Below are 17,261 nucleotides of genomic sequence, written 5' to 3'. Positions count from 1 at the left end.
CATGGTACAAATACAGATAATTACGATTTAATTACTGATATTGATTTTGATACAAATATATATTTTAAGAAACATGAAAATGCATACATTGAAAAACTTAATTTTAAAATTCGAACCCCCGATAAAATATGAATTAAAGAGAAAAATATTACAATCTATAAAGTTAACCCAAAATAAAAAAATTATTATATATTTTTTGCCATTAGTATAATGATATAGTAAACAAACTATGGAATCCACATGGTGATCAATATTATGATGAAAACTTTATTAATGGTATACAAAAAAAATAATCATTCTATTTAATGCATGGTTGTTACTCCTTATGCGTCGTTTCTTGCTTTATTATTTCCAATTTTATATGATCCAAAATTGGGGTTTTTATTGTGCTAATTCCATAGTATTTTATTTTTATGTATCCAATTTTATAATTTTTTTAGGAAGAATTACTCATATATATAATCCAAATTTAATAATCATACAACAACGTTACCGAAATCCTACGCAATCATCTCCAAAATATCCTTATCCTTTAGCCACAAAAGTTGAAGTAAAAATTATTTCTGTTCATATTAAATGATTGCACCATAATTTATACAAATGATGTATTTTTATATCCATTTTGTAGATATCAAAAGACACAACTATAATGGTCTGTGGTTCAACAAATATAAATGACCACAACAATGCCAATCAAAAAACATATATAAACACAATCTCCGAATTTTCAAATTCATTAAAAATTGATATTGATTCGGAAGAGGATATTAAAAAGGAAAAATTAGAAAAATATATTTTAACTTATCTGGATTTATAATTAAAAAAAAGACGAATTAATTGATATTACCTATGTTACCTCTGTAAAGCAATATAAACAATTTAATAGCATAATAATCTTATTTCATCATTTATTTTACATTTTTATTGCGTTATTCTCATTTTAACATTTATCAAAAAATATACTCTGAATAAATACACATATTTATAATATATGATATCCATCTTCCAAAAAATTGAAACATTTCTTATATACATTTATCCATTTTTTTCGTAGATGAATGTGAATGCCCCTTTTGTCCCAATGTTTATTAATATACTAAATAAAGCATCAAAATTGATAGTTATTATGCACTTAAAAAATATTTTTTATAATGTATAAACATATATTTCCCATTGTATCTTTTAAACAATTTAATATTCTGATACATATATTAAAAAATTCATTTGTTTTCATGGATGACACCTATTTTAAATTACCATCACAAAACCTCTTTTTTCCGTTTTATGAATTCTTACTTTGTATATAATTTGCTCATATATTCTTTATATAAAGATTCATATGCAGGTATTTAATTTTGTCAACAGACAAATATAAGTGTTATAATTTGTGCAAATATTTTATTTACGTCCATTCTTTCATTTAATGTTCATCATACCTTTTTCTAATATAATGCAAATTTTGGTCAAATCATAGTATTTGAAAATTAAATTACATTGTCCTATTTTCTAAGTGTATATGCATAACTTTTAAATTATTATTAATATATATAATTTTTTTTTTAATTCTCTTCAATAACTTTATTTACATCCAAAATTTTCTCTACACATAAATTTTATTTATTAATATTTTATGGGCGTAATTTATCTATCTTTATATAGGTTTAAAAACCTATAGAGCGCGGAATATAAACTATTCAATATAATTCAATTTTAAACAAACCATGATATATAAAGAGGTTTTAAAAAGGTATTTAATATATATTATTCTTTTTCACACACATTAACTATTTAATGTATAAATAAATGCTAAATATTATTTAAAATTATAAAATAAAATAAAATAAAATAAAATAAACGTAATTATTATGATTCCATTTACTTTTAAATTAGTATTTTTATAATATTAACATAACTTTTGACTAGTTGATAATTATAAATTTTAAAAACAATACAACATGAGTTACTATTTTAGGTTCATATTGATACGTGTAACCCAAAATGTATTATGTATTGAATATTTTTAACGAACATTATGGAATTATTAATATTATTTTGCTTGGTACGGTTAGTCTAAGGTTATCGCATTAAACATACTTAATAAACGTTATAATATTTCATTTGATCTTATATGCATACAATTTTAAATTTATCATATCTTTAATAATATATATAATGAAGCTATACCCATGTAATGTATCAAATTAACATAATATATTTATTCGTATTTAATACGTTTATATATTGTTATTACTATTACTATGTTGCTGATATATCACTGTATAGTACAACGGAATAATTAATACCCTTAATATAAATACTTTAAATCAATGTAGAATATGTCCGTGTCTCATTGTTTTAAATTATTACATTTTATAACATATATTATATTTCGTAAAAACATTATATTTAAATTATAAATTTAAATTTTGTATATATATAATAACCTAATATAAATATTATTAGTTCAAAGAAAATTGATTATTATGTGGCTTCTCGATAGAATTAATATTATTATTTAATTATATGAAATTTACACAATAAAACAATATTACAATATTAGTTATTAGTGTAGTATTTTATTAGAATATGCAAATATATATATAATAATAACGATATTCTATCTATCATATTATTTATAATTTTTAAAAAAATTATTATAAAAATTATTAAACAATTTATTAGGTATTTTATTAGAAAAATAATTAGATAAATTGTTATAAAAAATATTAGACAATATATTAGAACAAAATATGATATGAAATTTTATTAATATACTTATCTTTTAACTATTTTAAAATACAATTTATTTATACCTCAAATCTTTAAAATTTAAAAATTAATAGTGATTGATCTAATATTATGCTTTTGTAGTAAATAAATTAATGTATATAGAACGATTTATATTATTTGAATTTAAAACATTAGCATAAAATGATACTATACATAATCGAAAATTAAAAGGATAGTATACATATATCTATAATTTAATTTCTTATTAATATGCACATTTTTATTGATTATTAAAAGTGTTAGATGCATAAAATACCTTTTATAGATAAATTTGTATTGTTGATTCTCGGTTGATATTTTATGAATATCTATTATTACTGTCCAGTTGGATAACATGATTTAAATCAAAATAAATATGATATAAATCATTTGTTTTATTAAATAAAATTTTCATCAAATAAAGAAAAATATTATGATATCCATAATTCAATATAGCTATGGGCTATCAAGGCTTATATAATGGGCAATTATCATATAGAATAATATGAATTCATATATAGTCAATATCTATATTAATATATGCAATATAGACATTTTATTTTAATCATATTAAATCGGCATGAACACTCAATTGTATATATTATGCTTTATGGAAAATATGCTATATAACCCCTTTTACATTAATGGTTATATCCACTTTTGGGTTGCATATTCGGTCTTTGTACTTCTCGAAATTAAACATAGGGTATAGTACATATATTAAATTAGTGTTCAAATTATAAAAAAATAAATAAAGATATAATACTTATCCCTAACCCAAATATGGATTCCACAACATAAAAACTATATAAAAATTATGCAAAAGTTATTTCTAAATAGACAGTTTCTTAAAATATATAAATCATTATTACTATTCCTGAAATAGTCACTCTCTTCAAGTCATATATTAATGATTCATTCTCTTCTTTTTTTTAGTTTTTCTCTTAAATATTGTTTTTGAACTCGTTTCCGAAATCCAAATAACGAATACTAATATAAAATGTTAAGAAGCGTGCTATTTTTTTGTTAACATTTGCATGTATTTAATGAAAATAATTTTTTAATTCCTTATTATTTACCTTGTAAGAAATTCCTAAAAAAAATGCTATTGCACCAAATATCGATAAAACTGGAATTAATTTGTTTCCTATCGACGAACTTGATTTAACTTCAGATGTTTGTGCAGAAGTTTGTTCATAACTTTTTACAGTTGGTTCAGAAGTTTCTACAATTGATTCAAAAGCTTGTTTAGTTGGTTCAAAAGTTTTTTCAGTTTGTTCAGGTAAATTTGCAATAATTTTTGCTGTTTCTATCGATGGAAGAGATGGAATATCCTTACAATTACCACCTTTACTAGTACAATAATTTTTAAAATTATTATATTCATTTGATAAAGTAGACAATAGTTGTTTATAGGAACTATTACTAGTAATGTCAGAATTTTTATTCATTTCTTTATATTTATCAACAAATTTATTAGCATTTTCTGGACAGATTGAGCAATATAATTTCGTATCATCAAAATTAGTATACATTTCACATAATAATTTAAATACTTCATAAAAATTAGATATAATATTACTATCCATACCCAAAAAATATTTTTTTTGATCTATAAGATCCTTATAATTTTTATACTCTGCAACATCAGTTATAGTATTTTTGTACTTATCACCACCCTGGATATACACATTATAAAAATATTGTAGATTGGTGACTCCTACGTGTTCCTTTAGGTTTAGCATGTAACTTAACCATATCAAAATGTATTCAACAATATTTATGTTACTTTTTGCAACAGATGCAAACACAGAGGAATCCTTAAAGAATGCATCAAACAAATATAAACATCCAGCATTAATTTTGTCGAGATTACTACTACAGTTGTTATTAGTACAATAATTACTAAAAATTCCTTCATTCATAGTAAATTGATAGTCTCCACTTGCGCCCAACTTATTGGAAAACGAGTTATTTAAAGCAATGAACGTTCTACACTAAGAAAGCAGTTAAAAACAATTAATAAAAACGCGAATTATTAAAAATTTTATTAAAATAAAGTTTAATGATATTTATATATAATACAATATCAAAAAATTTAAAGGAAACTATTATCATTAAAAAATGCATATACTATTTTGTCATCCATTATAATGGGATTTTATTTTTGATTTGTAAATTGAATAGAATCATCTGTTTTATATGCACTGCCCCAAATATGTGACGCAAATACTTTAGCCCTATATATAGCAACTATCTGTAGTTAAATATATTATAAAATTTTCAATAATTAAATTAATATAGGATAATAAAATAATATTATTACTAAAGAAAAGTTACATTTATATTTATGATAATTAGCTAAATTACCTTAAATATAGTGTTGTTTAATAAAATTTTGATTAAATATAGATATGGTGCATTTTATACAAAAAAGACTATTATTAATAAAATATGGTATAACTTTATTATAAAAATGAATATACTTTTATAAAGAATTTAATGTATATTTCCTTATATTTATGTTTGAACATAGAAAAGGAATATATTTATATCTTATGTTTTAATGATTGCCCTTCTAAAACTTAAATATTGTATATATCTAAAAAATAAAAAGTTCTATTATTACTAGAATCCTTAAAAGTATATAAATAATAGTTTTTTTTAATATATTAAATATTTATATGCTTGTTTCTTATAATATATAATACAGTTTTTACTAAAATTATAACATTTACAAATTAAGTTGAATGTTCCATTTTCTATGAAAATTAAATAATTCTAATATTATTTTTAATTAATATATATACATTCCAATTATAATTTAACATTTTCAATAACTCTATTTTTATTCCTATATACTTCAATTTAGAAATGTACCTTATTGGGTGATTTTATAATATATTTTGCACATCTTTCCCACGGTTTAAAACGACAATTAGTACTGAAACCGTATTTATTATGTTATTTATAAGCATAAATACGTCTTTAAATGCATATTTTTTTTAAAATAATACTTAGTAAATGTTAAATATATAACAAATAAATAAATGTTGGTGCAAATTATAAAGTATAATAGAAAACTATATGTATTAGGTTGGTATATTGCACTTTGAGAGGAGAGATAAGGGAAGTATGTTTTGTAAGACAAATCTATAATCATATAAAATTTACTTATTCTCATAGTTTAATTATATTTTATATTTTCTACCACTAAAACTTTCAATTAATGTATACATTAAAAATAACTTATAATTATTACTTTTCTAAATATATAGTTAGCTTTTTAATTTTAATAAATAATATTGTACTATATGTTTTATAATAAACTATATTTTTAAGTAAACTATAGAATTATTAATATTATTTTGCTTGGTAATGTTAGTTTTAATATTAACACATTAAAGGCATACTTCGTTGAAGGCTATAATATTTCATTTGGTGTTTTGTGCATATAATTTTAATCTTATTGCAAGCTTAATAATATATATATATATATGTATTCGAATCAAATGAATTTAATGATTTGTTCGTATTTAATACTTTATATATTGTCATTACTATTATTATTGTTACTACTATATCACTGTATAGTACAACGGAATAGTTAGTGCACTTAATAAAAATACTTTAAACCAATGTATAATATTCCCTCGTTTCATAGTTTTTAAATTAAGTATTTTAGAATATATATTATTTAGTAATAACAATATATTTTTGATTTTATATATATATAATAACCTAATAAAAATATGATTAGTTCAAATTAAATTAATTATTACATATTTTTTCTATATACTTTGCATTAATATATAATTCTCTATATTTCCCAAAATTAACATATTTCAGTTTTAATCATTGGTACAATATTATATATATTAGTACAATAACGTTAATTTTATATACCAGGTTGTTTATAAGTATTATAACAAACTATAACATTAAATTTTATTAATATATTTATATTTTATTTTTTAACTATTTTAAATATATATTTCCAATTTATATATACCTCAAAATTATAATGTTTAAAAATTAATAGTGATTAATCTAATGTTATACCTTTATAGTAAATAAATTAATGTATATAGAACTATCTCTATTATTTGAATTTAAAACTTTAGCATAAAATGAAACTATATATAATCGAAAATAAAAGGATAGTATACATATATCTATAATTTAATTTACTATTAATGTACATATTTTTATTTTATTACTAAAAATGTTAGATACATAAAACATTTTTTATAGATATCGTTGTATTTTCAATTTTATATTGATATACCATGCATCTACATTTTATGACTACCTATTATATATTGGTAATATGTTTAATTAACAATAAAAATATTCCCATTATCCTATGGTTATATTGTAATGTAGATGAATATTCAAAATTAATTTTATTATAATTTTACCCTGATATATAAGATTACTATATAGTTTGGTTGGAAAGTTATAATTAAATCAAAATAATAGTGACACAAATAATAAGTTTTACTAAATAAAATATTTCATCAAATAAAGAAATATATTATGATATGCATAATTCAATATAACTCTGGGTTAACAAGTCTTATATAATAAATAATTATGATATAGCATAATATTAATTAATATATACAATATAAACATTTTTTTAATTATATTAAATCGACATGAACACTCAATTATATATATTATAATTTATGAAAAAAATGTTATGTGACCCTTTTCATATTAATGGCAGCACCCCTTTTTTGGTTGTATATTTAGACTTCAGCTCGAGTTTAAACATACAGTGGTGGTACATATATTTAATTAGTGTTCAAATTATAAAAAATTAAATACAATATAATATTTAGCCCTAACCCATATATGGGTTCCATAAACACAACCTCACCCCTGATCCACAACATAAAAACTATATAAAATTATGCAAAAATTACTTACTTCCAAATATACAGCTTCTTAACATATATCAATCATTATTACTATTCCTGGAATAACCACTACTCTTCGAATCATATATAATGATTCTTTTTCTTCTGTATTTTTTTAGTTTTTCTCTTAACTATCGTCTTTGATGTCGTTTATCAAATTCAAATAATATATGATCTCCATAGATAGATATGTAATCACTTTATTTATATAATATATCTATGAATATGTAACATTAAATATATTGTTTCTATTCAAATCATATAAAATATGTATATCCCCCCAATAAATCACCACAATATAACATTAAATACAACCAACAAATAAAATTGTACAAATTGTATAAAAACATTATATTCCACGGAATTACCGATTTATCATCATATCAAAATCTTAAATCATAATTTAATTACTCTATTAACTTTTTATTTTTCTCATATTCAATAAACATATATTATAATATCTCAAACATTTAAACACTATATCACCTCTATTTTTACATATCTCAATCACATCAAAAAATACAATAATTTAAATATAAAATTTCGTCATATACCAAATATATTTGATTAATTCTCTTTATAAATTTATTATATTTTTTCCTATTGTTAATATTATTATACTTTTTTTACTTATACGAAAATGAGTTAACAAAAGCATTATATTTTGTCGCCTTTTTATTGGCCATAAATGTATTAACCCCAGGATCTAATAATTACGTTGAAGCCAACCAAGAAATTATAAACAGAATAAAAAAATGCTAATAATTCGTTTATTAGAAAAGTTCAAAATAACAAAGCTGCAGTTATATCTACTTTATTTGCAACATTAGCATTTGGTACTACGTTTGGTGTAATCCATTATCAAAAGAATGGAATTACTAAAAAAACATTATCGGACAGTGAAACAAAACCCTAATACAATATCATATAATAAAAATACATCATCAACAATAAAAAGTGATACAAAACCATCACCATATAATTATACCACAGCAGAGTATCCATCAATATTCCACTGTAGTTACTGATTCATATTATCTATTTTTATGATAAATTATGAGAATAAACCAAAAATTCAAGTATATCACACACCTTGTAAAAATTGATTGATATAATTAATATAATTAAACAAATTTCAACAATTCGAGACATTTAAATATCTTTATGTTATAAATCTCCCTTTTTTGTGACATTTTATTTTAATTTGTATATCCCATATATATATGTAATCATATATTATATTTATTAAAATGTGTCAATATTTAGTGTTGAAATTCAAAACTTATATATATCCGCATGCTTCCTTTAGAATGATTTAATTCCGATACACCATTGAAGCAACTTTTTGTTTTCCGATATTTCTCCATTTGTTACCATAAAAAACATATTGTCCATATAATACATATGTCCTTTATAGTAAAAATAAACCGTGATTTATTATTTTTCCCAATAGTATCACGACTCATTGTTTATTGCAAATAGTATCATGACATATATTTTTATTTGGAAGTGATATTTGATCTTAATACCATTTATAGTAATGAAATTAATGAAGTGATCAGAATGATTCAATACAAATGTTATGGTATACGTAATAATTTTTTATATTGTTATTTAAAGCATATTGTTAATGTATTTTATGCACATATATATGAACATTATAATAAACTAACTAAAACGCTGTTTGCTTTAAAAAATAATTTCATATCTATTCATAGAAAAAATAAAATATAACATAAATATAAATGATATAACAGTTTATTTATTTTCCTACCATTGTAACATCACGCTGGGAAATTATAATATTAAATAAAACAGAAATGTAGAATAAAAATAGACAGTTTCGTTAAATAAAAATATTCATAAAATGAACATATTATGATATATATAATTCAATATAACCCAAACTATAAACCCTAAACCTTCTTCATCTAGATATTTGAAATTTTGGAATATGGCATGTATATTTTTTTATTTTTTATAACATATTACTATATATATTTAAATTATTTTTTCTATTATAATCACATTTAGTAAACTTTCATAGATAAATAAATATTATCAAATTATAAAAAATTAAATAAAAATGTAACTCAGGACCCTGCCATATAATCTTCCTCTATATGTTTCTATATACTTAATAATACAATTTTCTTATCAACTCAATTTATAATTATTCCATTGATTATTTTCGATTAATATATTTGCAGCTTCCTCCCGATATCATTTTCATTACACAATTTTTTAATCTTTTCCATATTTTTTTTTTTCTTCAATTGTTTACTCCACCCAAATGATAAATACTAACATAAAAATAGTAAAAATATATAGTTATTTGATTTTTATGCATACACAAAATATGTAGTAATACATATTTTTTAATTTTCTATTTAATAATTTTCTTTCTATTACCTTATACATAACTGTTAAAATAGCAAATGTTGCTATAACTATAACTGAATATACAACTAATTTGTATTCTTTAAATACATTTCCTAGATATCCTATTTCAGATATGTTATTTTGTACATCGGCTTTAATGGTTCTTGCTTCAATTTCTAAACGAGGCATTATATTGGTAAAACCACCTGATGATTGGGGTTGTTCCTTAGAGGAATTATCTGAAATTTGTTCTTGTTCACTATTTGTTGAATCAGTTTCTTGTGTAGAAAGTAACACTTGCGAATGCTCATTTCCTTGACCATCTGATATTTGTGTTTGGGTGTCTTTTGGTTCTGATTTTTCGACATATGGTGTTTTGCTATCTGGTAAAGGAGATATAATTTCGAGTTCATTCTCTTTACTTGGTGGAATGTCCTTTAATATTTCAGTTTTTTGTGGTTCAATTGCTTGGATTCCTTCTTTAAGATATTTCATTATATCAAAATTTTTATAATAATCTGCATAAGTATTATAAGTTTCATATAAAGTAGGCCATATATTCTCGTATAAATGGTTTTGAATACCAATATATGAACTAGTAACATGTTCTTTGTATTTTTTAATATACTGTTTAACTAAATCTCTATATTCTTTTAAAGTTGATAAATCAAAAACATCGTGAATGCCTTTTGGGTTTGGGGATATATCTATTCTATCTTTATTAGTTTCTGACTCATTGGTTGGACTGTCTTGGCCATTTGGAGTTTTTTGACTATCTGAAACATTGCTAACAAGCTTTAAGGCTTTTGACACATCTTTTAATGAAGAATCTTCAGTTTTTGGGAATTGAATGCCTTTCTCCTGTTGAGACACAGGCTCTGAAACTTTTAAATTGTCATCTATATTTTTAGTGGTACTCTTTTGACTACTTTGATCCATCCCTTTAGTTTTACTCTTTTGTGTGGTTGTTGTATCTTTTACTGCTTTATCTTGAACACTTTGGACATTATCTTTATTTTTTGGTATACGCTCTGGACCATTGGAATCAAATGTTTTAAAATTGTTCGTAGAATGTGAATATTTTTTATTTATTGGTGTAAGTTCTAGAAGATGACTTTTTATATTATATTTTTTATCAGTATTACTCTTAATAGCATAATCTCTAAAGTCTTCATATATTTTTTTTAATTTTTCCAATAGATTCAGATATAAATCATTTCCATAGAAAGTATTGTAAAGGCTTCTATATTGATTAAGACAATTTACAGAATTCTGACGAAGATTCCCAGGTTTTTCTTTATTTGTTTTATAATATGCAATTGTATTACATATATAATTAAGTAACGTATACAATTCATTCATATACCTAAGATTAGCATCATGCAAATCTCTTTGATTATATAAAAGATTCCAAAATATAAAATTACCCATATTGTTCTTTAAATATTCGTCATAAGCCGAACTTAAAGTCATTTCATTGGCATTCTCTTTGTCTTTGACTATCTTAAATAATTTATGAGCTAGCCACATCATAAAATATTCAAAATTGATGCCTCCAAGATTGTATAAATCGATAAATAAATGCGTACTCAAAGCGCCAATACCTGCCCTGTTACTTGAACATTCTCTTCTATTAGGGCAATATTGTTTGTATGCTGGGGATTTGTTAATTTTATTCAGCATGACATGTTTACCATTAAAAAAATTATCAGCTTCAAGAAATAACTCACACTAAGAATAAATATATATAAATTAATAAAAATATACATTAATGCAAAATTTATTGAAATAAAATTTAATATGATTTGTAGACAAAACAAACACAATAAAATAAAGGGTAGCCATGTTTTATTTTAAAATAAAATTATTTACCATTCTTTGCTCGCCCATTGTAATGGAATTTTGTTATTAATTTGTAGATTGGCATCATATTGTTTTTATATAAAATATATATACTCCAACAAAATAGGTTAAACAACTGCTTGATTCATCTATATAAAATGACAAGTTAAACGCACTATTAGTATTGTTCTAAATAATAATATTAATTTTAAATTAATATACAATAATATAATGAAATAAAACTTATATCCACTTTTATTGCAATTTATATAAGTATCCTTATTTTGTGATTTGTTTGAATCGTTTTTATCATATGCGAAATATCGCTATTCTTAATAATATTTGGAATAACTTCTTGTATAATTTTATGTAACCTTTCAATAAGTTTAAATAAAACATATGTCCTAATTATTATACGTTTGCACACAAATGACAAATATACATTTTTTCGTTTTTTTAATAAAGTAATTTTCAAATTTTATATTATTATAAATATTTAAAGAACCAAAAATACATTGCTGCCAGGATTTTTAAAAACATGTTTATGTTTCATCATTATATACCCTTAATGTAATACTTATATAAGTTATTATTCCTCGTGATATATTGATCTTTAATATTATTTCCAATAAATGAAAGAAAAATTGTTTAAATTATAACATTTAATAAATTAATTAATATTATTTTTTCTAATTAAATGGTATATTGTGTGCATTTACATTTAATCAATATATAAATTAATGATCCATTTTAAAATGTGTAATAACTTTGTATATATATTAACACTTCTTTATATATAAATGAAATTAATGAATAGTTTTGAGTGAATATCTCATTTTATTTTTAAAATTAAAAAACATAATGTACAAATTAGGTTAATTGAACTATCACAATTAAAATATATCATGAACATAAATATGTTTGGGGGTAGCAATTAGTATATATAAAATGTGTATTTTCTTTTCATTCTTATTATTTAGTATATAAATGATTAAAGAATACATTCTAAAAATTAAAGCAAGTATATATAATTGTTTTCGTACAATTTAATTTAAATATATTAACTTTAATTTTAAAATTTTATTCATACTTTGGTTAGAATAATGAATTAATCTGAGAACCAATATAACATAGGTTATCATTTTAAGCACACATTTATACTTATAAACTAGACATATATTATGTATTGCACATTTTATAATAAAAAAGTATTTATTTTTAGATATAAAAACTATATTTTTAAGGGGAGTTGTATAATTATTAATAAAATTTGTATTCTCTTGCTCGATAGTGTTAATACTAACATCACGCTAAAAGTTTAATTAGTTAGATGCCATAATATACATTTTTCATTTTATCCATTGTCAGTATTATTACAAGTTTAATAATATATATAACTATCGTATATCCATATAATCGAATTAAATAATCCTAATATATTTATTATTATTTAGTAGCATATTAATATAATATTATTCTTACTCCTACGCATTGTATGTTAAAAAAAACTTATTATTGCACTCAATAGAATACTTTAAATTTATGTAAAAAGTTTCCTTATTTCATCGTTTTAGAATAAAATATTTTAAAACATATATATTCTCCTTAGTAAAACGAAATATTTATAATACATATTTATTAATTTATATATGTATAATAACAAAAAATATTATTAGAACATGTAAGCTCAATAAATATACCTTTATATAATATCTATATTATGTTGGCATCATCTAAAAATATTCCAGTACCTAGTTATTGATAAATTATTTTGCTCATTTATATCTATACCTTTTGTAATAATAACATAATTATATATATAACTTTTGGGAGTTACTAGGAAATTTGCTAACGAAATATATTATAAAACGTATCTATATATATATGTTCATTTTAACTATTATAAAATGTATTATGTCTTAGATAAATTATATGTTTCGTAATTTATATATATGTATAAATTATGAAAGAATTAATTATCGTATGAAGAATATAAAATTAAACCCAAATCGAAACAAAACATTAACTAATAAAATATAAGTTAATATTAAATGTTTAACTTCGAAAAAAAAAGATGTTAATTAAATTTATAATTATAAATAATTGCTCTTTTTTATAAAAAAAAAAATAAATAAATAAATGGTACAGGATCGACCTACATAACTTTCGATATCTTTAATAATCCCATTTTCTCATCAACTCAATTTACGACTTTACAATTTCTTCAATTTATAACCCTTTTCACGTTTTTCTATCTCTTTTCATTCTCCACCAGTTTCTCATATTATATATTGTAATTATTTAAATCAGCTTTCTCTTATAGAACCAAATCTATACTGGGGAGTCATCTTTCTACATCGATCCCAATATTCGACCAATTGCCCCATAAACCATTAACCATAAATTAACAATAAAATACAAAAAGTACATAGTTCAACACATTTAACATTAAATTATATTAACACGAAATGCAATTCTTATAATTTATCAAAAATATATTTCTTTATTGCTCCTTTTCAGAGTAATATTCATCCTAACTTTTTCTTACATATTTACACTTAATATAAATATTAAAAACTACAACTTATCCTTTACATATTTTAATAATTTATTTCCTATATATATTTAAAACAATTCTTTAAACTAATAAATGTTATCAAATTATAAAAAATGAAATGCAATGTAACATATAGCCCTAACCCGAATATGGGATTCACAAGCATAACCCTGACACACAACATAAAAACTGTTTAAAAATTATACAAAAGGAGTACAAAAATATTATAACTATACATATATAAAATTATATATTATTGATTATATTATTTAATTATTCTTATATACCCAATAATTATGGTAAAAAATTATTTATTTTCAAATAGACAATTTCTTAACATATATCAATCATTATTACTATTCCTGAGATAGCCATTACTCTTCGAGTCTTATATTAATTTTCTTCTTTATTTTTTTACATTTTTTTCGAAATCCAAATAACGAATACTAATATAAAAATGGTAAACATATTATATATTTTTTGATAATCACATATAAGTAATCACGAAAATAATTTATAAATCCCTTATTATTTATCTTATAAACAATTTCCAAGAATATTGGTATTGCAACAATTATCGATAAAACTGGAATTAATTTGTTTGTTATCGACGAACTTGATGATGTATCTTCAAAGCTCAGTTCAGAATTTTGTACAGAATTTTGTGTTGTTTTTATCTCTGGAAGGAGTGGTGTATCGTTACAATCAACGCTATTATCACAATATTTTTTAAAATTATTATAATCATTTGATAATGTATACAATACTTTATAGTAGGCGCTATCTTTAGTATTATTAGGATTGTTAAGTTTTTCGTGCTTTTTAACAAATTCTTCACCATTTTCTAAATATTTCTTACATGTTGGCTTGCTTGTATCAAGTTCATTATACATGCACATAATGGTTTAAATGCATCATAAAATTTAGGAATATACTCAAAATTAATGTTCAACAACCTTTTTTTATCTATGATTCACTTGTAATTTGTATATCCAGTTATTTTTTTTATGAGTCACTACAATCTTTACCATCTTGTTTACAATTAATATAATGTATATTATTTTCTATATATTTAGTATAAAAATCATTTAGATTGGTGATTCCTTCATACGTCTTTTGATTTAGTTTATAACTTAACCATATAATAATGCATTCAACAATATTGATATTTTTTGATTTTTCACAAACAGTTGCTCAAACAACCATAAACATACAGCCTTAATTTTATCGAAATCAGTCTTACATTCTTTAGTGTTTCCTGAACTTCCATTAGGAAGTAATTCTTAATTTTCCCATTATTATGAAAATCGAGTGTTGTAGTTTTCCCTAATTCATCGGGGGTATAGTTTCTCAAACTACGAAATCTTCCACACTAAGAAAACATTTAAAAAAGTATAATAAAAATATATGTTAATGAAACACTTATAAAATCAAATTTAATGAATTATATAGCTTATATAATATCAACAAATACAAGGAAAAGCAAATTTTATTAAAAAATGCAGATACCAGGTTATTATCGATTGTAATTTTATTTTGTTTGTAATATGTACATTATGTAACATCACATTATTTTATATATTTTATGCTTAATAAATGACAAAATAATTGAACTTTAATATAAAATTATCTGTGGTTAAGCATGTTATTATCATTTTTGATATTAATTTAAAGATAATATGGAACAATATAATAACATTATGGTAGTTAGATAAATTGCCTTATTTTGGGGGGGGGGTTAATAAATTTTTTACCATATATATATAAATACAATTTTACATAAATTATTATCCTTAATAGCATTCATATGAACAATATTATAAAAATTAAAGTAACATTGTAATGAGTTTAGAATATATCTTCTTATACATATGATTTAATATAGAAAATATACGTTATATCTTTTGTTTTAATAAATGGCGCTCCAAAACTAATATATTGAAAAAATCGAAACAATTAAGAAATATATTATTGCTATAATCCTTAAAAGTATATAAATGGTTATTTTTTAAAATATATTAAATACTTATATACTCGATTCTTATAATATATAATATAGTTTTTTCTAAAATAATAGCATTTTTAAATTAAGCTACATGGCTCATTTTCTATGAAAATTATATAAATTTAATATTATTTTTATTTAATATAGATAAATTCATAATTCATTTTAATGAATCCGATAACTTTATTTTTATTCCTATATACTTCAATTTAGAAATATACCTTATTTGGTAATTTTATAATATATTTTGCACATCTTTTCCATGGTTTAAAACAACAATTAGCACCGAACCTGTAATTATTAAGATATTTATATGTTTAAATAAGCCTTTGAATGTAAATTGTTTTTAAAATAACACTTAGTAAATATTAAATATTAACATATAAATAACTATTGATGCAAATTTAAAGTATAATAGAAAAATATGCATAATTATGTTGTTATATTTCCCTTTAAGAGGAGAGAGACAAGATATATTTTCTCTTTTAATATATAAATTTATATATATATTCGTTAGTTGTTATGTAATGCTCATTCTTATATCATATATTTATTGTTATAGTTATCAATGCATATGCATTCAAGTAATTTATTAAAAATTCTATATTTTATTAATTCTATGATAACGTAATGTTGTTTTAGATTAAAAATGATTATTCAATAAAAAATAATAATATAATATGGAATAATAAAAGACACTTAATTCTAATTGAGTCTTTAACCTTTCTCTATTTATCCAATTTTTTAGAATATAAAATCACATATCCAAAATGGGATCTTT

At 21.4% G+C, this 17,261-nt stretch overlaps 2 protein-coding genes and 2 pseudogenes across 2 annotated transcripts, besides 2 other annotated features; 1 reads left to right on the top strand and 3 right to left on the bottom strand.

Annotated features, from left to right (window-relative positions):
- The first annotated feature begins 8 nt into the window (after positions 1–8).
- PBANKA_0944021 lies at positions 9–823 on the top strand (annotated as a pseudogene).
- Positions 9–823: a sequence feature (fam-a protein, pseudogene).
- A 2,861-nt stretch (positions 824–3,684) lies between these two features.
- PBANKA_0944000 (BIR protein) lies at positions 3,685–4,918 on the bottom strand (the record flags this gene model as incomplete). The annotated part of the gene is made up of 3 exons (XM_034565056.1): positions 3,685–3,759; positions 3,849–4,766; positions 4,904–4,918. The coding sequence occupies 3 exons, from the start codon at positions 4,916–4,918 to the stop codon at positions 3,685–3,687; spliced, it is 1,008 nt and encodes a 335-aa protein (XP_034421791.1).
- A 4,971-nt stretch (positions 4,919–9,889) lies between these two features.
- Positions 9,890–11,966, bottom strand: PBANKA_0943900 (BIR protein; the record flags this gene model as incomplete). Its single annotated transcript, XM_034565055.1, has 3 exons — positions 9,890–9,997; positions 10,107–11,807; positions 11,949–11,966. The coding sequence occupies 3 exons, from the start codon at positions 11,964–11,966 to the stop codon at positions 9,890–9,892; spliced, it is 1,827 nt and encodes a 608-aa protein (XP_034421790.1).
- Positions 11,967–14,849: 2,883 nt separating this feature from the next.
- PBANKA_0943800 lies at positions 14,850–16,040 on the bottom strand (annotated as a pseudogene).
- Positions 14,850–16,040: a sequence feature (BIR protein, pseudogene;~PIR protein, pseudogene).
- Positions 16,041–17,261: the final 1,221 nt, after the last annotated feature.

Source organism: Plasmodium berghei (genome assembly GCF_900002375.2).
Source record: "Plasmodium berghei ANKA genome assembly, chromosome: 9".
Classification (NCBI taxonomy): Eukaryota; Apicomplexa; class Aconoidasida; order Haemosporida; family Plasmodiidae; genus Plasmodium; species Plasmodium berghei.
This window is presented reverse-complemented; position numbering and strand designations above follow the sequence as displayed.